The 24,078-nt window shown below is 57.5% G+C and overlaps 2 protein-coding genes across 9 annotated transcripts in view; one reads left to right on the forward strand and one right to left on the reverse strand.

The window, feature by feature from the left end:
• The window catches only part of SIPA1L3 (signal induced proliferation associated 1 like 3), a 225,285-nt gene extending 217,653 nt beyond the window's left edge, over positions 1–7,632 (forward strand). For 5 of the 6 annotated variants that reach the window (XM_045786053.2, XM_045786088.2, XM_045786081.2 and 2 more), the window contains exons 20-22: positions 2,135–2,270; positions 4,108–4,189; positions 5,420–7,632. In XM_045786053.2, the coding sequence (XP_045642009.2) occupies positions 2,135–2,270; positions 4,108–4,189; positions 5,420–5,563 (362 nt within the window). In that variant the 3' untranslated portion in view covers positions 5,564–7,632. The other variant, XM_087870714.1, reaches the window with a different exon arrangement.
• Positions 7,633–9,882: 2,250 nt separating this feature from the next.
• DPF1 (double PHD fingers 1) lies at positions 9,883–23,131 on the reverse strand. 3 transcript variants are annotated; one of them, XM_087870717.1, is made up of 12 exons: positions 22,989–23,131; positions 17,152–17,312; positions 16,945–17,052; positions 15,482–15,609; positions 15,132–15,221; positions 14,631–14,709; positions 14,299–14,430; positions 13,357–13,407; positions 13,142–13,261; positions 11,914–12,026; positions 11,224–11,347; positions 9,883–11,046 (listed from the first exon to the last, which is right to left on the reverse strand). In XM_087870717.1, the coding sequence occupies exons 1-12, from the start codon at positions 23,129–23,131 to the stop codon at positions 10,976–10,978; spliced, it is 1,320 nt and encodes a 439-aa protein (XP_087726843.1). In that variant the 3' UTR covers positions 9,883–10,975. The 3 variants fall into 3 exon arrangements, with proteins under 3 accessions (XP_087726843.1, XP_087726842.1, XP_045642519.2); XM_087870716.1 differs by lacking the exon at positions 22,989–23,131 and adding an exon at positions 18,690–18,814 and having other exon boundaries at positions 11,236–11,347; XM_045786563.2 differs by lacking the exon at positions 22,989–23,131 and adding an exon at positions 18,690–18,799 and having other exon boundaries at positions 11,236–11,317.
• Positions 23,132–24,078: the final 947 nt, after the last annotated feature.

Below are 24,078 nucleotides of genomic sequence, written 5' to 3' on the forward strand. Positions count from 1 at the left end.
CCCCATTTACACTGCTCCACCCCCCCACCTTGCCTAAGGAGCCAGCACCACCTGTGAGAAAGCTGGGGGAGCAGGTTGGTGGCACATCAGAGTCCCCCAGGGGGGTTTCTCCTCCTTCTCTATGAAATTAATAAATGAACCCCCGCAACACCACAGAAGGTTAGGTAATGGGTGATGTGGGACTGTGTAGCAGAAAGGCCTGGAAGGAAACACACCAGTGCCACAGTGGCAGTTACTTCCCTGTGGAGCAGGGCGCGGGCCGGCAGCAGAGCTGTGAGCTTGGTTGGTTTGTTTCCGGGATGTTGTATGTGCGTTATCCTGTGTGATTCAGACAGATGGAAAAGACTAAAGGAATTATTGTTAATTTCGGTAGGTATATTCACGGCGTGATAGCTATGGCATAGGGAAGCTTCTGTGGGTGAACCACAAAAATAATATGGGGTTTGCTTCAAAATATTCCAGAAAAAAAAGTAAAGGAGATTACATCTTGGGGTGCTAGAAAGTAAGGAAATGCTTTAGCAAAGGGGGTGGGGGGAATGGAGCAGTCAGGGGGACACGGGAGTCATCCTGAAGAGCTGCCAGTGGCCGAAGTTGGAGCAGTTGAACAACAAAATAAATAAGAGCGGTATTGGATTCTAACCCAAAGAAGAGAATAAATGTCCCTGAGTCCGTGCTCATGTAAGTAGTAACTGAATAGACAGACGGTGGCTCTGTGACAGCTCTTCCTTATAAGAGGATCCCCGTTCATCTAGAAGGAATGAGGAAAATGGAAAGTCATCATTAAAATAACACAGTAGTGATTGATGATTTCTAAAATTAGTGGGGAGACTTTCAGCAGAAGCAAAGTGTTTACATAGCCTCAAAGTATCTACCCCAAAATATTTAATGAACGATTGCGTAGTCCCCAAGTGCTTTCATACTTGTCCCTCCAGGAGGTGGGGCTTCGTTTCCTTTCGCTGTTGGGAGCGGGCCAGACTCAGCATCTCACTCCTAACTCAGTGGCTATTGGAAGGGAACAGTAGTCACTTCACAATGGAGAGAGCCAGTGGACAGCCCTTTAACCAAGGGAGCAAGGTCACCATTGCTGGTAACAAGACACATCAACATCTGGGACACCTGGGTGACTCATTGGGTTAAGTGTCCGCCTTTGGCTCAGGTCATGATCCAAGAGTCCTGGGATCGAGCCCTGTGTTGGGCTCCCTGCTCAGCGAGGAGCCTTCTTCTCCCTCTGCCTCTGCCTCTCCCTCCACTCGTGCTCTTTCTCGCTCTCTTAGTCTCTCTCAAATAAATAAAAAATCTTCAAAAACAAAATAAAAACTTCTTTAAAAATGTCAAAACTTGAATCGGGGGCCTGCCTTAGCTGGGTGGCCAGCTTGTGCCCCTGAGCTCCTGGTGGCACCTGTGCCCAACGGGCACGCAGGGACTCCCCCCCCCCCGGTTTTCTGTGCCCACATATTCCACTGTCCAGCTGTCCCCGGGGCTCACTGACCTAGTGGCTCTGAGAGGGTCCGGCTGCCACCAGTTCTTACCCTGACAGATCATCTCCTGGTCCCCGTTTAAAAATGCAAGTGCTCAGGCCCCGTCCCCAGGGTGAGTCTAGGGTGGGACCTAGGAATCGGAGCCTTAACCACCATGGGATGTCTTTTCTCTCTTCAGTAGGATAGTATTCTCTGGCTTGCTTCTCTTTTCACTTTTGAAATTTCACAGACATTCTCAAAACCATAGTGCAAATGAATCCCCATGAACTCCTCACCCAGCTTCAACCTCATCCACTTGTGGCCATGTTTTGCATATCATTCCTTGTTGATGAAACCAGGTCATTTATGCCGAATTTGGGTGGTTACTCTCACAATGTCATTTCACTTGTTTCTATCCCTTGAATTTTGTTTAAACCGTTCATTGGGTCCAGAATCTTGCTCAGAATCAGGATGGGATTTTTGTGTGTCACCTGGTTTGGGTTTGGGGCAGGAACCCATCCTAAATGCCTGTGTTATCGAGCAAAAGTGATTGGGAATGTCGGGGTGGTTTGGCTGGGAGGTGTGCGGGAAAGGTGGTTAGTCAGTGGGGCAGAGGTACAGGGGGGTGGAGGGACGGGGAGCCCGGCTGACCCCTCTCCCCTCTCTCTCCTGGGCAGTGCAAAGAGCCGTCTCGCTTTTCTCCCTCAACGACCCAGCTCTGAGCCCGGAGGTCCCACCTGCACACAGTCCTGTCCACAGCCACCTGAGCCTGGAGAGGGGGCCCCCCACTCCCAGGACCACCCCAACCATGAGGTGAGGTTTCCCTGGGAACACCTGGAGGCCGGCAGCCTGAGTCCCTACAACCCAGATCCACGGCCAGTGAAAGAGGGGCCACGGGGGTGGGGGGTGAGAGGCAGCTGCTGCTCGGCATCCCCCACCACCCCCTCCACACTAGTTGGGGGAGACATCTACTCTTCTCCCCAACAGACTGTGGAGTAATCCACGCACGGGGACCCAGTGGTGGCCGAGTCCAGGTTAGCCCCATCCCCATGGATGGAGACAGCACTATAAGCCGTACAGTCAGTTCACTTCTAAGTTGTGAAGCGCTAAGGAGTGCCCCCCATGGTACCCCCCACCCTGGTCCCTTCCTGCGTTTCATTTCCCCTCCATCTGCTCCTGGGTCCCCTCTATACATGCCTGAATTATGCAGACGGTCACCTCTCCCCTGGCAGCCCGAGCTGGACTGTCCATGGACCCAGGAGCTGGGCTGTCCATGGACCCGGCAGGGACGGAGGAGGACGGGGAGACAGACCGCTCACATCTGTCTTCTCACATCTAGTGCAGCATATCTGACTGCACTCGCTTGGCCGGAAATACAATTAAAAAGAGGGAGACAGAGTGGAAAGGGCATGTTTGCACGTCCGTGGATTTCAGGAGTTCGCGTCACTCTCACCGGCGCACCTCGCCGTGCAGGCTGACGTGTACATCAGCGGGGCGCTGCACTTTATGGGCAAATGGAGGGATTTTCGACGGAAATTTTGACTCTTCTGGGTTTTTCTGACTCTTCTTTTTTTTTGACTCTTCTTCACACTCCTCTTTCCCTGGCTTTAGAACTCAACCTCCACCAAAGAGGTGGTAGATATAGGCCCAACTATAATCGCAGGAATAAGGCAGGCACTGCCGCGAGGGGAGGAACGAGGGAGGAGTGGGCGGGGGGGGGGGGGGCAGGCTGGCTGTGGGAATGGCAGGGCCGTGGCCTCCGGGCGAGCACCCTCAATCCCTTCGCCCCTGAGCTGGTGACCCTCTCCCACCTGCCTCCCACCTCCCCAGCAGCTGCAGGTCCCCAGGATCCAAGATCGGGGAGGGGGAAGAAAGGGGCGGGAAGGCAGGCTGAGTCCTCTCCCCTCTCTCTCCCCTCTGGTCTGCTGCAGCCCCCCTCTCCCCCCCCCCCCGCCCCGTCCCCAGTCCTCCGCAGGGCAGGCCGAGCAGGCCAGGGCTGGGGGGCTGCACAGAGGAGGAGCCATAGGCTGGGTTGCCCTCTCTAGGGGATAAGGACACGGTGCCCTCCCAGACCACGTTGGGCCAGGAGCTGTGTTAAACTGAGACTGTGCCCAGCACAGGGTAGGCTCTCTGGAAGGGCAACGCTGCCATCATCTTTGTCGGTGTCCTTTATTATAGTCCCCAAGGGCAGGCCTTCCCGTTCATTGCCCATTGCAGACGCAGGGCCCAGGTCTGCGGGGTGCTCGGTGGATGTCCGCAGGCGGTCTCTTTGTATTGTGCCACGTGAGGTGCTCACACCTGGGAGGAGTTTCTCCCTGAAGTCCAGGCATGGTCTGTGCCTGGGGGGAGGGCACTCTTCAGGGCAGGCACACACCCAGCCTTCCACAGGCACCCGCAAGCCCCGTCCACATCCACAGATCCACAGCCCCCATGCACACCCACAGACATACTCCCTCTGGGTGGAGCGCAGCAGGGAGGAGGGCTGGCTTCAGGCTTCCCCCGGAGCCCCTCCTCCAGGCATCCCTCAGGACCCCAGCAAGGATAGGGATCCCCAGAACTTCAGGGACAAGAGGGTCCTGGGCCCCGTGGGTCTGGAACCCTCCCCGGGGCCTGGGGGCCTTGAGTCTCACCCTGCTCCCTGTGTTTCCAGCGAGGAGCCTCCCCTGGACCTGACAGGCAAGGTGTACCAGCTGGAGGTGATGCTGAAGCAGCTACACACAGACCTCCAGAAGGTAAGGCCGCCGGGCAGCCAGCCCTCGCGGTGTGCGCCGCCCTGTTCGTTTCCCCGACGCTCGGGCGGCGGGGGGCCGCGAGGCTGAAGCACCTGTCCCCACCCCACCCCACCCATCCTAGGGGCGCCACCCAGCTTTGAAGGAATGCAGTCATGAGCAAAGAGTAGAAAGTGACACCACCGAAGTTTGGTAAGCACATGGAGAAAACTCCTAAATTCCTAGAGGAAGAACAAATTGGCCCCACGTTTTCAGAGGGCAGTTGGACAATATTTATTTAAAAACAAATGGGATTCTGCATCTTGTCGATCCCGCAGTTCTGCTTGTGGGCATTTGTCCAGCAGAATTTCAAGCATGGGGACAGAGATCCGTGAGCAGGGTTGTTCACTGCTGCTCCGTTGGCAATAAAAACTTGGCTCCAGTGCAGCTGTCCCTCCACAGGAGCGTGGTTATATAAAGGACAGGACACCCGTGCAGTGGAATATTCTGCAGCCAGTTAAAACACTAGCAGGAATCTGTGTATTTACTGACATACAAAAGAAGTCGAGTCACTCAAGTAGGAACTAAGCGAGCTACAGAACTGTTGCCTAGAACATCGTCATACTTAAGAAAAAACAATGCGTAACGTCCGTGGTCAGAGGGTTATCTGGAAGGCAGCATTCCGAATTGTTCGTTATACTTATCTCCAGGATGTAGAAGCAGGGGGAGAGAAGTAAGGGCAGAGAACGTCTGCTTGTTGCTTTATACACTTTGGGGGAAAAGACAAAAAGGTGGCAGAATATATTGTGCGAGTCTCAAGCCCAGGAATCCTAGGGGCCCCGGTTCCAATGCCACCATGTAATACTGTGTGACGTTGGACAAGTCGGCTGCCTTGGGATGTCACAGAGACTGGAAGGGCATCTCAGAAGGGCCAGCGGAGCCCGTACAGGCAGCCCTTGTCCGCATCCCAGCTCCCCACCTGCTGTGCGAGGCTGGGTTTCCTCTTCTGGGAACCTGAGCCTAACAGCAGTCCCCCAAGTCCATGGGTGGCTGTGAGGGTAAACTGAGGTGATAATCATTGCCATGAGGTCTCTGTTCTAAGAGTTGAGGGGGACGGGTCCAGAGAGATGAGGCGATTTGCCCAGGGTCGCTTAGCAGCCAGCAAGCAAGCCCAGCTGGGATTTGAACCCTGGCTGCCCGGCGCTCTGGAGGCCGCCGCTGTTCCCACCTGCTGACGCCAGCCCCGCCCCACAGGAGAAGCAGGACAAGGCAGTGCTGCAGTCGGAGGTGGCCAGCCTGCGACAGAACAACCAGCGCTTGCAGGAGGAGTCACAGGCCGCCAGCGAGCAGCTGCGCAAGTTCGCCGAGATCTTCTGCAGGGAGAAGAAGGAGCTCTGACGAGGCCCCCTGGCCGGGCCACCTGTGGGCTCCCGCTCTCCCATCTCCCTCAGCTCGCTCCCCGGTTGCGAGTGTGACCGAGATGACCCAGCCAGGGCCCCACTACCCTCCTCATGGACATGGAGACCCTGGACGGCAGTAGGCCTCACCAGAGCTGGGCCGCTGTCTGCTCGCGGTCCTCCGGTCCCACAAGGTGATCCGGTCTCAGGCCCCTCCTCTGAACTGCCCAGCTCTGGTCCGTGACACTGGACCATGCCCACCCTGGCCCCCGGGGGCCCTAGCCTCTTCCTAGGACCAAGCCATCGGAAGCTGTAGGAAGGGGAGAAGGGAGGGCCAGAGTGTGTCTCCAAACCCCACAGCTCCAGGAGTCCACAAACCAGGTTTCTTCACTGCGTACAACAGAGTTTGGGCTTGTGGGGCCAAGCCCCCTGCATGAGAAATCAGTGTGAGACTGGCCCAAGCCTCCCCCAGGCCCCAGAGAGAGGAGGGCCTGTGTGGACACTGGGCAGGGCTCTCAGTACTGGTGTGCTCACTCCAGAAAGCACGGACATAACACCCTTCCAACCGTATTGTTCCAAAAAGCCGCCCGGAGCACTTTCTTAGAGTTTCGATTCTTTTCTTGGGACCGCAGGCTGGAGAGAGGAAGCCCCAGCATCCAGAGTCAGCTTCTCTGAGGGGAAACTCTATTTGCACACTTGGGACCATTTCTACAGTCTTTTTTCGGTCAGCCCCTCAACCGCCAGAGGCCACCTTCCAGCTTCTGCCCAGACCGCAAAGCCCGATCTCTCCTCCCCAGCCCCACCAGCTCTGACCACACGGCCGGGGCCTCTTCCGGGCACCAAGAGGGGCTCCACGAAGCCCTCAGGTCAGGGCTGATGAGAAAACAGTCTTCATCTCCTCTCTGGTTTTGTTTTCCCTTCGCGAGCAAGCCGACATCCGGACACCCTCACTGTGCTCCCCAGGGGGGTGCTTTGCTGTGTGAACCCCCACGGGATGCTGGTTCTCTAAAGGCAATAAGGGGCAGCTTGCCAGTCAGCCAAGCCAGAGCGGTACTACGCTGTTCACCCAGGAAACAGAGTTTCTTTTTTTTCCTTTAAAAACAAAAAGATATATATATATATATTTATTTTTTCATGTAGAGTTGCGCCAGAACAAGTCTGTATGGCCACAATCTGTGGATTCCCCCCAACCTCAAGCTGAGGATCAAGGTGTGTCCCCCACAGGCTGGGACTCAGTGGGAGGACTCCCGAGGGATATAGTTGGGGGAGCAGGCTGGTGGGCTTTCCCATTTGGGGAGGCCCCAGGCAGGGGGAGTTGGCCCCGCTCCAGGCAGCACTCTCTGGGCTGGAAGCCAGCACCAGGTGGCCCAGCCCTGGTCCAGAGACCCCACCGCTTTCTCTTTGGGTCCAGAAACCTCAGGGAAGGGGGCTGTGGGGACCACACGGGACACAGGCATTCAGAGAGGTGCCAGGCGAGATGGGGAGGGGCCAGGCTGGGCCAGCAGGGGCAGCAGAAAAGGACACTCTTGTCTCCCTGCGATCAACCTCTGACCCCAGCAGCGCTGCAGTCCCGAAGAAGCCCTCGGAGTGAGAGGAGGGCCGCAGGTGTGGGGCTAGCTTGGTCCTCAGCCCTGGCCAACTACTGTGATATCTCTGCCCCTCTTCCCCACCCCGTTTTTGGAAGGGTTCTCCAGGACCGCCCCACCACCCTTTCCTCAGACCCTAACCTGGAGGCTGCCCACCCCCACCCCCGCTCTTTTTTTAAGTTCTCTTCATCTCTTCAGATCATTCAAATCATTTTGGGGACCTAATCATGTACATTGACAAGTGTAAATTATGATTTTTTTGGTTTTGTTTTCTGTTATTTTTTAAGGATCTCTGAAAAAGAAATCTATTTAATTTGAGGTTGGTGTTCTATCTGAAGGCTTGAAAATAGCAGGGGGTTTTTTTCATTATGTTGATTTGTTTCATTTGGATTTTTTATTCTTTATTGTCTCCCCCCCCATCCCTGTCTTGAGATTTTTTGGCATGTTTCTGGAAGTTTCAAAGGAAATAAATGTTTCATAGAAATGGCTTGTGTGTTCACTAGCTGGGCAGCTGCCTGGAGTCACTGATGAGGGTGTGGTCCAGCGTCAGCCCCCTCCTCCTGTCCCCCTTGTCCCAAACGCCATCTCTCTCTCTCTCTCTCTCTCTCTCTCTCTCTCTCTCTCTCTCTCTCACACACACACACACACACACACACTCTTCCCTAAGCACCAGCCTTGCTAATTTCCTTCCTTTGGAACCCAAATGACAGGAATCCAGCCCTCAGAAGGTGAGAAAGTCCTTAAGTTGAAAAGAGGAAGAGATTGCACCGAAGAAGTCATTTCTATCGGCCAGAAAGCCAGCGGAGCGGGCCGGTTTCAGATTTAGTGGTCAAACTTAAAAATCTGGAGGTTGTACAGACAGCCGGATTTCCAGCCTGGTAAATCTGTCCTTTGCAGCGGGACTCAGAGCCAAGGGGCCCCTGCCTCCTTTGGCTGCGGCCTCTCCAGGCCACACCCTCCCGGCGCTGGCTTATTTGCATGCCCCCGCCCTCATCGGTGGGAGTAGGCCTCCCACTGTCAGTCGTCTGGTTGGTGGTTTCGGGTGCAAATCAGCCCCTGCTTCCAGGCCAGGGGGGAACACAGTGAAGCGGGGGTGTCCCATTACCCCCTCCCTCCAGGGGCTCTCCTGGCCCGGCTACGCAGCAGCCCTGATGAAACACTCGCAGTTTGACCTGGGGATCAGGGCCCAACTGATTTTCTGAATCTCAGAATTCCACGTGAAAATCCAAGGTCTGGCCTCTTGTGGGAAGTCCGGATCCGAGAAGCAGCCCAACCTCCTGGCAGGACTGGCCAGGTGGCTAAGTCTTCCTGACCCGCCTCACCCCCTTACCTGTCATTGAGTTTTCCATCCCTGAGCTAAAACCTGATGCTTCTCTGACTCAGCCTCTCCCCTGCCCCCCCCCCGAAAAAATATCTTTTTCCAAAACGGGTATATATCCTTTTTCCAGAGGAGGTGGACCAGCTATTTCCACATCTCCTAAAAATTCTAGAGTGTTCCAGACACTCTCCCAGTCTCCACCCTCCTTGAGGCCCCATCCTCTCCCCGTGCCGCCCTACCCCCACCAGCATGGGAACGGTGGAACAGGCTGTTCTCACATCCTCTCCTGGCGCCTGTGACACACACCAACGTCCAATGCCCCGCAACTCGCACCCACACTGTGCCCCGCTGGTCCCTTTCCCATCTTGCCCCAGTTTTCAACTTCCCCGGCCACGTCCTGATCTCTCCAGCAGGCGCCCTCTTGGACCCTCCCCCAGTCTTGCCCCCCCCCCCCCCCCCCCGTCACCCCTGGCTCTGTCCCCAGCCAACTTCTGAAGCCCTTCATACCTTTGGCTGTCTCCACATTTTATTGTTCCCTAAATTCTTTGTCCTCTCCCCTGAAGGCTCATCTCTGTGTCATTGTCCTGGGACTTTACCTGTCCCTGGATCCTGTCTCTCTCCCCACATGTGCTTCTCTCTGATTCTTCTGTCTCTCTCCTAATTTATGTGCCCGGGTTCTCTGCCTCCCCTCATAGAATCTCTCCTGCTTCTCCAGATCACTCTCGACTTCCTCCTTCTGTCTCTCCCTGATGTGTCTGCTATTTTTTCTTACTATTATTTCCTCTCCCACTGAATCTCCATCTCTCTTCTCTTCTCTCCCCCCCCCCATCACTCCTATGGCTCGCTCATCTACCTCTCTCCCCAGATCTATTTCTTCCCTCTCCTGCTCTTGTTCCCATTCTCTATAAATGTGTGGCTCTGTGTCTCCCTCCTGATCTGTCGGTGTCCTGGTTCTCTCCACATCCCACCTCACCCAAATCTGCCTCCCTCCCAACATCCCTGGGATGGGGAACCCCAGGTGAGGTCAAGCGATTAGGAGGAGGTGCTCCTGGCACCCCTGCCCCCTACCCTAGCCCAGAAAGGCAGCCTCTTCATCTTTCCATCCCTTCCCCCAGGCCCCAGCTCCCGCCTCCCCCCTCACTGCTGCTCGCTGCAGCTGCAGCAGCCCGTTGCCAGGGCAACCACAGCTGGCTGGGCGGGAGCCCCCTCCACCCCATCCCCCCTCTCTCCTTTCCGGCGAGGCTGGGAGGAGCTGGGACAAAGCCAGAGAAAGGCGGGGTGCAGGGGTGGGGGAGATGGAGGGAGAAGAAGGTCGGGCTGGCTCCAGCTGTTAACCTCGGTCAATTCTCCCTCAACAAGGCCCTCATCTCCCCTTCATGGCGATTGCCCCCCAATCCAGCCCGGAGAACAAGGCAGTCGTGGGCAGAGGGGTCAGGCCCAGTTTAATACACAGAACAAGTTAATTCACAGCAGAGGCAGGCAATAAAGGAGACTCGTTTACAAGGGGGGGGCATGCCTGGATTGGGGGAGACCCCCCCAAGCCCACCACCTCCCCCACTTGCAGTCTCAATTTCCCTTTTTTTTTAAAACCCGAACAACAAACACACACAACCACAAGAAACAACCACGCCCCCTCGCTACCCCCAAAATGGCCAGCGAGGGTGGCAGGGGGCAGCCCGGCCTGGCCGGTGGGGAACTGGAGCAGGGGAAGGAGGAAAAACTAGTCTGTTGCAGAGTCTGTGCTTCTCATTCCAGCAGGCGCTGGGCAGGGGCCCGCCTGGCCCCCCCAGCCGATGCCCACCAGCCACGGCAGGCCCCAGCCAAGGCAGGCACAGAGCGGCAGGGCGGGGCTCTCAGGGAGGGAGCAGGAGCGGAGTTCAAAACCATGGTTCACGTCATGCAGTATCCACGGTGGGCACCAAGAGGGGGCGAGGGTGGACACCACACCCACCTGCCCTGGGCACAAGGGGGGAATGGTGCCCACTTGGGGTGAGGAGGTGGGACAGCTGCAACTCCAGAAACTGGGTGGGGGGGCTGCTAGGCAGGAAGCTGGCTTAGACTGGTGCCCAGTGGATGTGCTCAGCAGTGCCCCCTCCGCCCAGCCAGGCCTTATAGGACTCTTTGTATATATTAATTTCTTTTTTCTTTTTTTTTTCTTCTTTTTTTTTTTTTACTTTTTGACTTTTTCTTTAGAAAAACGCTGTGTCCGTGCCTCGGGCTGGCATCTACCACCCCTCATGCCCGCCCAGAGGCGGGGTATGGCTTTGAGGGGAGCAGAACCCCCTGGTGCCCATTTGCCAAGGGATGGGGAAGGAGAGGAAGGGAGAGGGGCCCTGCTGGGCCCACCAACCCACAGGGCAAATATTCCACTTGCACAGAGGGAAGGGGTGCCCCAGCCCGCTCTCGGGCTCCCCCTCTCCCCCTCCCACTGTGGAGCACTGAGGGCGGGGAGAGCATGGAGGAGCTCGGGAAGCACCACCCCAGAGGTCCAGGTGCGCCAGAGCCAGGCCTAGGTGAGGGTGATGTAGGCAGAGGCCTTCTCTTTCAGGTGCCGAAGACAGAGGTGACAACTCCAGCTCCCTGGGGGCGGGGGGGGGGGGGAGGAGGGGGGGATAGAGACAGGGAGTTAGGCCCAGGTCCCAGAAGGGCTGGCCCACCTCCCTCCCAACCAGCAGATACAGTCCCACAGTCCTTGGTCTTCACCAGCAGGAGGACAATTTTCAACCCACCCCCCACCCCACCCCATGCGGTGCCCACCTCTTCTCTCACCTTCCGGGGGCTCCGCCATGGGGGGACTCAGGCAGTACATGTGGTAACCCCGATCGCAGTCGTCACAAAACAGCAGCTGGTCCTGGGGGGTGAGACCCGCCCAGCTGGCACCCTGGGGGCACGGGCACCAGAAACCGGGGTGGGGGGGCTGGGGCAGGGGTAGGTCCCAGGGGCTGGGGAAGGTGAGCCCTCCCACGAGAAGGGGCTCCGAGAAGGTCTTTGAAGAACCCAGCTTGGCCCAGCAGAACACCCCTGTGGTCTGCCCATTTGCAGCTCCTAGTCTGGGTTTTATAGATTCCGTGGAACACTTAAAAGGACACCCAGATGGTCTGATACCGGCTCTGGAAGCCGCGCATGTGGGCTCGGGTCCCAGCTCTACTATTTGCCTAGCTGGGTGACCTCGGGCAAGTCAGTTCCCCTCTCTGAGCTCGGGTCCTCTGTGAAGCGGGGGCAGGAGCACCTACCTCCGAGGGTGGTTGGGAGGAGTCAGAGAGCTGAAGAGCATAAGTGCTAAGTGCCGGGCTCAGTTAATGCACACTACCAATAACAATAGTACCGGTTACTAGTGCTCCCCGGGGCGGGGCTCCGGGGAGAGGCTCTAGGCCCCGCTGGCAAAGGCGGCGGAGGCGCGGGGTCGGGGGCCGCCTGGGGGCGCGGCCGGGGGCGGCGCGCACTCACGTCGTTCTCCGAGGTGCCGCACAGGCTGCACGACTTGCACTCGATGCACTGCCAGCGGTAGGTGCGCACGGCCGCGGTCATGTTCACCGTAAACTGTAAACATGAGGGGTGTCCTGGGGGCCGAGGGGCAGGGGTGCGGTTAGGGGCCATCATGCCCCTGGGGGCCGCTGAGCCCCGGGGAGGAGATGGCTCGCCCCCCCCCTTGGCTCCGAAGGCGCACTGCCCCGACTCCGCCCCGCTCACGGTGCCGGGCGACCACAGGCTACCGCTTCCGTGGCCACCAGGCTCCTACCCAGCCACCATGGTAACCACATTCTGCTCCCCAGAACACCATGGCAACCGCATTCCATTACCCACAGTGCTGTGGCAACCACTTTCTACCACCCACAACACCCGGGCAGCCACGTTCTGTTAACCACTGTGCTGAGGCAGCCGCATTCCATTACCCACAGCAGAATGGCCAACAGGTTCTGTGAACCACAGTAACGTGGCAACCACAGTCTCCCAGCCACGGTGCCATGGCAACTGCCTGCCACAGTGGGGTCCCCACGCTCCGGGTTCCCTGCAGCCCAAGCCCATTACCCAGGACACCGCAGCAACCAAACTCTCTCTGACACTGCTTAGCGATGCCCGCCCACTGGCCGTCCCACTGCCCTGGTGCAGAGACCCCCTCAGCCACTACCCCTGGTGCCACAACACTTACAAGCCACAATACCCAGTATACCCAGTCGCCATGACAACCGTATCGCACTCCCGGTAATACCATGACAACCCCAAGTCTTTACCCGCTGTGTTAAGGCAACCACAGTCTATTACCTACAAGCCCACCCTGGGAAACCACATTCTGTGAACCACAAGTCCATGGCCAGTGCCGTCGGTTATCCACAGTACCCAGACAGTGGCCATCCATCTTGGATGGCCATCCATCCATCCATCTCACTATCACAGTCCACTACCCACAATGCCTCGGTGACCAGCTTTCATTACCCCTTGTGCCATGACAAGCACAGACCACCACTAGCAATGCCATGACCAACACCTCCCGTTATTCCCAGAGCCTCTCTGGCCCCCTCAGTTTCCCACAGTCCTCAGCCATGGAGTCCACTCCACCAGCTCTGAGTCCTGTCCCCCCACCCCCAGCCACATTTCTCTGCCTCCCACCCTCCAGATCTGGATTCCTGGGGTGCCCTCCACCCCGGCCCCCAGCAAGCTCGGGTAGGGGTATCACCTGATCGCCCACAGTCAGCACAGGAGATGAGGTCCTCGGGACACCCCGTCTTCTTGGAGCCACCCAGGCAGAAGTCACAGTAGCCGTTGGGGATGACAGTGCCGTCAGGCGCCTTCTTGGCTGAAAGACAGCAGCAGGCAGGGGTTGACGCAGACAGGCAGGGGCACCTAGTCAAAGGCTGCTGTGGAAGTCGGGGCAGAGGGAGGCGTCCCTACCTGTGTGTTTCCTCTGTGCCTCAGGGACCCAGGCCAATTCTTTGTAAAACTCTGGGGTTGGGGGGACAGAGAGAGGGGCTCTCACCATAGGCAAGGCTCCACCCTGCCCCCAGCCTCAGCCCCAGGGGTGGACCCCTTTTTCCAGGCATGGGGGAGGTAAGGAGAGAGAGTAGCTGCCCCCAAGCTGTGGCCAGGAGCAGGACAGAGTCGGGGGCCCAAACAGTTCTCATCAGGAACCCCGAACTCTCTGAGGACAACTCACGCATCCTCTTTCTTAGGTAAAAGTGCAAATATCAGCTTTCGGAAGAGCCCCCTGCTTCCCCATTCACACAGTTCTACCAGACAAACCAGTGCTGCCTGAGCCCCAACTAGATAAAAAGTGGGTACACCACTGGCCAAGATCTGGCATGGAGACTGACGGACATTCACAAGAAAAATCCTGAACACAGAGGTGCCTGGGGTGGAGTGGGGACGGCATGAAGGGACTGCCCTCTCCCACCAGGAGATGGGTGGGAAGACAGTCTCTCCACTGGCAGAGGCTTCCCCGAGCCCTCCCCCACCCCTCAGCTGTCAGGGCTGGCATGGGATTGGCATGAGCGGGCGCCGAGGGCTTGCAGGCCACAGACCCTGCCCCTCAGCCAAAGCTTAGCGGAGAAGGGAGAAAGGGAGGCAGGGAGGGAGGGGAGTCATCTATCACCCCCCTCCCCAAGCTCTAATTGAAACAATAAATCAGACCCAGAAATATTATGCCCGGCCGGGAGCGAGGGAGAGATGGTTGGTTGCCATGGCAACCCCAGAGCCAGCATCCCCATGGTCGGTGGGGGGAGGGGACCGCTGAGCTGGAGATTTTCCAGAAATGTCTAATGTGCCCCCTCCCTCCCAGGCTCCTCAGCCCCCACTCCCAGGGTCCCTCACTACCCCACAGCCCGCCTGCCTGCTCACGTTTATGGTTGTTTTTCCGGTGGAAGGGCAGGGCGTGGCGCTCGGCGTTCTCCTCCCCCTCCTCCTCAGCCAGGTGGGTGTGGGTGTAGTGGTAGCTGAGCCCTGGCCGGTTCTTATACCGTTTCCCACAGACTGGAGAGCGAGCAGGGAGGGCCTGTCAGCCCTCCCAGCCCAAGCGGCCTCCACCCTGGCCTCGGGGATCACGCCTCCCCCCTCTGCCAGAGGCCTAAGCATCCCCTCCCACCGGGCTCTAGAACGGGAGGGAGGGGGCCGGCAGGGGAGAGGTCTCTAGGCCCCACTCTCTCTCTTTCCCCCTCTTCAGAAGGACTCACTATCACAGACATACGGCTTGTCTCGGTCCTCCAGGGAAGCGGTGTCCTGGCGTTTCCGGAGACCCCCGATGCCGTATGCCTGGAGGGAAGAGTTGGGGACAGGGGCAAAGAAAGGGAGGGAACTGAAAGAGCTTTCATCATTTGAGCCCGAAAGGTGAACCACTTCCTAACCATGAGCCCCGACATTTCTGAGGTTCTGTTTCCTCATCTGTAGCGTGGGCATAAAGGTGGTCTAACCCACTGCACAACCTCTGTTTTGCAAATGGCTTAACAATATCCAGGCCTCAGTTTGCTCCTCTGTAAAATGGGTATACAAGCCTACACACACACATACACACACACACACACACACACACACACACACACACATACACCTTGGGCAGCTCTGGGGATTAAATGAGGTCAAACTGGGGCAAGGCCTGACCACTGTGCATGCTCAGTACACGGGATCTGTCACTGAAGAGCGGGGTGATGGAGAAAAATGGGAGGGGCGGTTAATACCTTTCCTTTAGCCCTGTTCTTCCTCCTGGGAATGTCATCCTCCAAGTCTTCCACCTCGAGATCATGTGGAAACTCCAGCAGTTGCTGTTTCTGGGGACCAGGAGAAGGGAGATTGAGGTCAAGAAAATGAGGAACGCTGTCCTGCTTTGTGGGGGTTGTGGACACAGCTGGAGACTGGGGGGAGCAGGACAAGTCAGGAGGTCTTCCAAAAAGAGATGCGGTGTGGAAGGATGGAGACTTAGGATGCCCAAGCCCTAGGGTGCCAGGGGCGATTGCAGAGCAGGGCCAGGGTGGGCCGGGGCAGGTGGCTGGGGGTGAGAAGGCAGCCGGGGCCTGAGGGGCGGTCCCACCTGGCAGTCCATAATGGTCTCCTCCTCCTTCAACTCAATCTTCTTCTCCCCTGTCTCAGCACACAGTAGCGCCTCAAGGACTGGCCCTTCCGGGAGGCCGCCCTCCTTCTTCAGGGGTGCCTCACAGTCTGGGGACAAGGCCATGGTGGGGTCAAGTGGGGAAATTGCCCCTGGAGGATTCTTCAAACAGCCCAAGTCGGGGAACCATGCCCTTCACTTCAGGAAAGAGGCTTTCCCACACTCGACCAGCAACAAGACCCAAAGCTGCAATCGTACATACTGGGAAGAATGCTGAGACCCTGGGAGAGACCGAGCCAGACCCTCAGACCCGCTCAGACCCACGCAGAAGGAGACACGGCCAGACCCTCACTCACACCTGGGTGCAGATGGAGAGGCACAGATACTCCACCAGGATGCACATGGGAGATACAGACCGATCATCTTGAGACAGCCAGACACACAAAGGAAGAGATACACCGAGACGCGTGGAGGAAACACATCCAAGCCCTTGGATACACCCGGAGACAATCAGAAAGAGCCATTAAACCATCAGCTGTCCCTAGATCCCCATGAGGAAGACAGCCAGACCCTACCCTACACCTGGACGCACAGCGGGGAGAGACAGACATTCCTAGAGAGGATCACTCAAATGGATACATGTGGACATACACAGGGGAGACACACAGTCCCTCTGAGGCAGACAGACACACCCAGAAAGACACAGCCAGATGGACACTTCAATACACCTGGACCCACACAGACCCTTGGATACACCTGGACAGGGGAAGAGAAAGAGCCAGTGACTCTGACAGTCCTGGTCACATCCAAGAAGTAAGGAAGCCCCACGCTCTGGCTGCACCAGCACTCGTGGGCAGAAATACACCTAATACACCAGCCACTAGGAGAAGAGATTCTCCCAGCCGTTCCAAGGCATCTGGACACTCAAAGGAAGAGACAGCCAGACACCCTGATACACCCAGACACAAGACACACTCAGCAACAGCTGGACACTCTGACCAGACACACACAAGACTAAGTAAACCCTCAAGTTCTCTTGGAAACACCTAGAAAGAGACACAGACACTTAGATACACTCCACTACAGATGGAAAGACACTGACACGTCCAGACACATGCAGGCGCCCATAGGAAGAAATACAGCCAGACGCTGACACATCCCAGCTCACCGGGGAAGATACGCCTAAACACACTTAACAGATACCACTCTGCGCCCCTGATACACCTGGGCCCAAGTAGGAAAAGATCCAGTCCAAGTGCAAAGCCCAGTCACTCAGGGAAAACTGCAGAAGGTCTGAGCTACACCCAGACACACACCTGCAGACACTCGCTCGGAGGGAAATAAAGGCAAACGCTCGGATCCACACTGGCGTCATCACACGCTTATCAGCGTGTGCTAGGGACACCGACGGGGCCACCCCAGGCACAGGATGAAGCTCCACCCACCGATCTTGTACTCGCAGGGCCGGAGTCTGGGGTCCTCCAGGATGTTGAGTCTCCGTTTCTTTCTCCAACAGCGCGCGGGGTACGTGTAGATCTGTCCGGGGGCCAAACCTGGAGTGAGAAGGGCAAAGGGCCGTGAGAACACGGAAGACGGCCGCAAAGCCGCCGCCCCGCCCCGCCCCGCCCCGCCCCCGTCCTCCCGGCCGGTACCAGGGCCGCGGTGGGTCTTTTCCATCCAGATGTAGCAGTTGTTCTGAGCCACGCCGGTCTGCGAGTCGAGGAAGGGCAGGCGCAGGCTGCGCTCGGCGCACAGGCGCGCGTTGTAGCTGCGACAGTGCTCAATGGCCTCGCGGTAGAAGTCCTCGCCTAGGCTGCGAGGGGGCGAGTGAGCGGGCGAGTGGCTGTCAGCAAGGGCAGGAGCGCCTGCTCGCCCAGCACCCCTCCCTCAGCGCGCCCCTCAGGAATGGGTGCGCCGACTCCCCCAACCTCACCTCTCCCCTCCTGGCGTTCCTGGACTCGGGAGCCCCCAACCGAGGGCCCAAGCAGGGCTGGAGCCACCGAGTAAGATACACACAGTATAGAAACAGACCAAAATGCTCCAGGACCCATCCATACATGCACATATCAAAATACACAACACAACCAAACCACACAGGATTCTCGCACAAAGAGAGACATATCCCAAAACTCACAAAGGAAAACCGGACAAATCCCACATATATGCACACACAAGTATCTACTGAGAAAACACAAACATCGTGGTCACCTAGTGTAGGAACAGACACATCATACATATATCCATGCAATACACATCACATATCCAAAGACACACAACATAAACAAAGCACCCGCACAAAGACACACAACATGCGCACAGATCACACACACAGCACTATACACACACACACACACACACACACATCCAAAGACACACAGAGATACACAAATATTATGAGAAGAATGTTAAACTACCCACACACGCACTTACATACCCTAAGATACAACACAAACAAAACACACGCGCACAAACAATATCCAGACACACTATACAAAGAAATCACACAGATTCACACAGGACACACACGCACACAATCACAAAGATACATAATATAGAAACCAACATCTAAAACACCACATATTCACACAAAGATGCACACAGACAACATAGAAACAGACAAATCCACCCATAGTCACACAAAATTTTACACATAAATACGTCCATACCTACAAATCAAACACAGAACACAAATGATGCAGTTTCAGAGGACATGTGCACACACTCAAAGACCCAAATATCCAAAGATACCTAGCGTAGTCTAAAATAAATTAAACACATCCACACACATTAAAAAAAAAAAAAAAACAAACAAGTGACACACACTCCACATGCCAAGACAAAGGTAGTGTGGGCTTCACTCAAGTTTACCAAGGCTCCCGCACCCCCAGGCCATTTCACTCTCTCCCCAACCCAGGGGGTCGCGGGGCGGGACATGACCCCCTTCCCCCGAAAAGGACCCGAAGAGGACTCCGAGTTCCCCGCACCCTCCGCTCCTCCAGGAGCAGCGCATCGGACACCGTTCTTGCCAGAGACCCACAGTCACACACATTCGCACCCCCGCGCAGCACGGCCCACGGTGACAGCCCCCCAGACACCCCATCGGCCCCACCCCCGGCCGCCACACACACACACACACGCCCGCGCAGACCCGCCCGCGCGCCCTCTCCCGCCTCCCGCTGGCCCGCAGCACCTCAGGGGGCCGGGGATGACCGTGGCCATCTTGCTCCCCGGGTCCTGCCCCCAGCAGGTCCCCGCCGGGTCGGTCCTCCCAGCGCTCGGGCGGGCGCTGAGGCCGCCCATCCATTCATTCCCGCGGGGCGGGAGCACCCGGGCCACAGCCAATCACGACGGCAGGGCGGGCCCGCCCGGGCCATGCTGGGAGTGGTAGTCCCGGGCCTGGGGGCCGGCGGGACCCCGAGGGGAAGGGGGCGCAGAGGTGCGGCCCAGGGAGCGCGCACGGTCACTCACACGCGCCCGCTCTTACGCGCATCCAGTGTCCCGGGCATCCACTCACATATGCACACCTGGACTCGCACACACCCCCGTACGGCAGTTTACACACACATTCACACGTATACTCACAGCCTCCCACGCAGACTCACGCACACTTCCCTCCCACACCTTCACAGACTCACATACATTTACACTCACACAAACACTTCGATGCCATGAGACTTAGAGATACCTCAGAGGTGCCCACACAAACGTCCCCACCGGCGTGCCTGCACTTGACAGGCTGACACCTCTCCCTCCCCCATCCCCAGCCCTCAGCTCCCGAGAACCCTAGCTGTCCCACTAGGGCAGTCACTCTCACGGTGACCCCGCCCTGCTCCAGCCCGTCCTTCCGCAGGCCTGGTAGCACAATGCTGGCAAGGAGCAGGAGCCGCACCTTGGGGGTTCAAATCCTGGCTCTGCAACTTGCTGGCCATGTGGCCTTGGGCAAATGACTTAACTTTCTGGGCCTCAGTTTCCTCATCTGTAAAATGAGGATCACACCTCACTGGATTGTTGTAAGGACTAAATGAGTAAATATGCATAAAGTGTTTTTATTTTTTTTTCCCCCATGCCCAGCGTGGAGCCCACCCTCTGTGAAATCCAGACCTGAGTTGAGATCAAGAATCCAACGCTTAAGGGACTCAGCCACCGAGGCACCCCCATAAAGGTAAAAGGCACCCTTTTAAAAGGTACCTGGCAGGTAGTAGACGTTCAGTAAATTCACTCCACAAAGAGGATCTGATATGCAGTAAGATGTAAAATGGCGATAGCCAACCATTACTAGAAAGAATAATGCCTGGCACATAATAGATGCTCAATCCGTTTTTGCCGAATGAGTAAATAAACATACTGAGTGGCCGCCATGTGCCAGAAGTTCTAAGTACTTCGACAGGAGTTAACTCCTACAGTCCTCACAATGACCCTCCGAGGCGATGCTATTTTTATCCCCATTTTCCAGAAAAGGAATCAGTGACAGAGGGAGGTGAAATTACATGCCCTCACCCTCTGGCCACTGTTTGAAGGTGGGACTAAGGATTATCCACTCACCTAGGTATCTGTACCCAAGTGAGGTTTACCTCCTTCTTTCTCCCACTGTCACCCACACATACTGTACCCTAAGGGATCCCCAGACAGACAGCGAGCTGACCCACCAGGCCACACCAGCACTCACCTGGAACACCCCCTCCAAAGTTTGTGTTCAAGTTTGAGCCCCCGCATGGATAAAAACGCCCACAAATGTCCTTGTCCACCAGGGGGCTCTCCAGCAGACAGAGAAGCAGACTAGGCTTCACCTCTTTTGTCACTTGATGCCTCCACCTACCTTCAATGTCTTCCATACTTATCACTTGTAAACACACACACACACACACACACACACTCACTCACTCACTCACTCCTAGTCTTAGACCCCTTCCACAAACTCTCCCTGATCTCCCCCAGGTAAGGCCTTGACCCCTCCCCCATTCTCAACAGGACACAGTGGGTCTTGGCTTCACATCTGGCCTAGAGTAGGTGGCAAGGGGAGTAAGTCAGGGACGCCGGTACCCCCATGTCCACGCTCCTATACTGGCCACCCCATACCTCACCAGCAGAAAGCCCTGCCCCTCCGCCCATCCGCTCAGCTCTGAGAGTGCCCTTGCCACCTTCCTCTCACACCTCCCACCACCCTCACAGGTCCCCCAGCACATTACACTTGCTCCCCACACCTCCAGCCTCAGACACCCCAGCTCACTCCTGCCCCACCCCAGAACACTTACAGCAATTCGATCAGTTTGGAGCCTGAGTGTAGAATACACTCCATCACCTCCCTGGAGGCCCTTGTCCAGCAGTACGATTGACCCGCAGACACAAGCTGTCACTTCCCTCCCTTCCCTCTCCCCTAGTCGCCTTCACAGATCCCTCTCCCACACCTGAACTCCCCTGCCGAAGCAGTCCTCCTGGCCTCACTGCCTAGCCTCATCACTGCAGACCCTCAGAAGATGAGAGCAGAGAAGGACACCGGCACTCCCACCCCAACCTTATTCAGGCCCCTGCAGTTCCCTACACGGAAAGTGGGCCCCATGAGAAATCAATATTGATACTATGACTACTAATTAGTACATTTAGTGAGGGTCAGGCTCTGTACCAAGTGCTTTACAAAGATTACAACAGCCTCTTGAGGTCATAGGCACTGTTATGATTCCCCATTACACAGGTGGTAATACTGAGGCTCTGGAGGAGGGGGATGGGGGGTGTGAATTAATTGCTCAAGGTGAGGTTTGAAACCAGGTAGTCAGAACCCCTAGGCCTGCTCAGTCCACTCTCCCACTCCCAAGGGGATTTGGCTCTCACATTCTTTCAGGAGCCAGTTCCTACCCTCAACCCTCAACCCTGCAGACCTCTCCAACAGTGAGAGCTAAGAAGGGCAAATAAGGGCGCAGGCACTCCCACCCCAGCGCTGCCTCTGGCCTCCTCCAAGAGGTCTGGGCCAGGGTCAGAGGGAGGGGGCCAGAATGCCAGTAGACACACCACCAACCTGTATAGGAACCCTGTCCCAGCCAGGAGACACATCTGTCTGTGTGTAAGACAGAGTGAGAGGGAAGCAGAAGGGTGTCACCATCACACACCTCCTCACACTGACCCCAGCTCGGCACACACGCCCTGTAAGCTCTCTGGCTCACCGCTAAGCCACACGTGTAGGCGCGTGCCTATTAACCCCGACCCCCTCCTCTCCCAACAGCCTGCCCCCGTCACCTGGCCCAAACCAGAAACTACTGGGGGCCTTGGGTGCAGCCCACAGACACAGCTCTTGGGAGGGTGGGGGGCACTCCCGGCCCCTTCCTCCTCCCCACCCACGAGCACCGGTTGCTCAAGGTCAAGACGGCGAGCGCAAGGGGTTCGGGGAAGGGGGATTGGGGGGGAGGTCGCCCCAGCCCCTTTGTGCGGCGCCGCGGGCGTTCGCCCTCCGCCTCCTCCCCCAGGCCCGGGAGGAGGGGGAGGGGAGTGCCGCGCTCGCCAGCCTAGGAGGGAGGGCGGGAACGGCCGCGCGCCTGTCACTCTGAGCCCGCTGTCACCGCTGGAGGAAAGGGGGTGGGGAGCGCTGGGACCCGGGAGTCCGGGATCCCGAAGAGGGAGCGAGAGAGAGAGAGAGAGAGAGAGAGATGGAAAGAGAGAGAAGAGAGGTGGACAGAGCGAGGGGTGGCTAGGAGAGGGGAGGGATGGGACAGGGCTGGGCTCGAACCCAGGCGTCCAGGTTCCCAGCCACCGGGCCCAGGAGGAAGCTAACGCTCGGAGGAGGGACGCGGACAGGCAGAAAGGGAGGGAATCCCCCGAGATTGAGGGCGCTGCCAGCATCCTCTCCCGAGGCATCCAGTCCCCAAGGGGATGAGAGATGCTCTCGATAGATGCCTATGGGCGGGGAGAGGGAGCGATCCCACGGTCTAAGCTGACCTGGGCGTCGGAGCTTCCAGGTCCTGAAGACCTGGGGAGGAAAAAGGGGAGACAGGATCCCCGACGTCTCAGCTCCCACCCTGCGGCCGCGCGGGCCGAGGTCCCCGGAGAAAGAGAGGGGAAAGAGAAAGGTGTTCTGATGAGAGGAAAGAGGGTGGTGAAGACCCCGGAGACCGAGGTCTGGACTTAGGCTTCCGTACTCCCAGCTCTATGCCGGGGCAGGCCCGGCGCCCCCGGAGACGCGGAGGAGGAGAGATGGAGGAGGAGGAGAGGGAAGCCCCTACCCCCACTCTGGGTGGGGAAACGGCCTCCGCCACCCCCCAGCCCGCGCCACATTCCTTCACTGACAGCGACAAAGAAGAGACGCCCCCGCGACCCTGAAGGGCTCCCGCCCCCAACCCCAGGGAACAACAAGGGGCGGCGGGTCCCCCAGGGATGGCGGGGGCGCTCTGGGGGCCCCCATTAAACTACCTTCCGCGCGCTGCATCCCCTTCCCCAGCGAGGGCGGGGGAAGGGCCGGGGGTGGGGGGCGGGATGGAGGGTCGTGGACGGCGGGGACACTCACGACTTGAGCGGGTTCTGAATGGCGGTGGCCATGGCCCGCTCGGCTGGGCCGCCTCCGGCCCGGGGCGCTGCTGCCGCCGCGCGCGGGCCCAGCCCGGCCTGCGCCGCCCGCTCTGCCGCCCAGCGCGCTACGATTTCATTCATTCTTGGGGCTGCGGCGCGAGCCGAGCGGGGCGGGCCGGGGGCGGGGCTCGGCCAATCCCCGCACCTCCCGGCGCACGACGGGACGTGGAGTCTAGGGGCGCGCGGCGGCGCCCGAGGGCGCCCCCGGCCGGACTACACGTCCCAGGGGGCGCCGGGAGGACCACGCGCCCATTGGCTGCTGAGGATACAGGGCGGGGCTGGGCTCGTCCCAGAGCATCCTTTCCTCCTCCCTGAGGGTTCTCCATTCCCATCTCGGGCTCTCCATCCTCCAGGAACCGCGGGCGTGGGAGCAGGTGGTCCCTGGCCTCTGGGTCTCCCCAGGGTATGTGGATGACCCCAGGATCTGTGTGTATTCTTGTCTATGCTTGCTGGTCTGGGTGTCTCTTCTGTGTAAGCCAGCGTGTAAACAAGCACAGGGGTTAATCACTGCCTTTGTTCACTTATTCAGTGCCTGCCAGGTGCCAGGCACTCTTCTACATACTGTGGCATACAGCAGAGACCAACAAAGTCACTGCCCTCAAGGAGCTGACCTTTTCATGGAGAAAAACTGATAGGTGATAAAGAAGAAAGCAAATAGACAAAAGCATTTTAGAGAATTATGAATGCTACAAAGTGGCTTCTCTGAGGAGGTGGCATTTGAGCTGAGACCTGAGAAGTTCCAGCCAGGCAATAGGAGGGGAGAGGGAGCGAGCTTCGACAAGTGCAAAGATCAGCAAGAAAGCTGGTATGACTGGAGCAGAGTGAGTGAGGGGAGAGACAAGGTTGGGGAGAGAGCAAGGACCCAGATCATGTAGAGCCTTGTAGGACATTAGAAAGAAAATGGATTTTGTTCTAAGTGCAATCAATCATTGGCTCTCTTCTTTTACACACACACACACACACACACACACACACACACACACACACACCAAGCCCATCAGCAAATCCTATTATCTCTACATTCACAA

Source organism: Ursus americanus, chromosome 21 (genome assembly GCF_024610735.1).
Source record: "Ursus americanus isolate L20-20 chromosome 21, mUrsAme1.1.p, whole genome shotgun sequence".
NCBI classification, from domain to species: Eukaryota; Metazoa; Chordata; class Mammalia; order Carnivora; family Ursidae; genus Ursus; species Ursus americanus.

Coding starts and splice junctions, on each gene's coding strand:
- DPF1 (XM_087870717.1), bottom strand. CDS start 23,131: ATGAATGAAATCGTAGCGCGCTGGGCGGCAGAGCGGGCGGCGCAGGCC. Junction 14,431..14,630: donor CAAGCCGTATGTCTGTGATA/GTGAGTCCTTCT, acceptor CTCGCTCTCCAG/TCTGTGGGAAACGGTATAAG. Junction 11,348..11,913: donor GCGGCACCTCGGAGAACGAC/GTGAGTGCGCGC, acceptor CCGTGCCCCCAG/GGTGCCAGCTGGGCGGGTCT.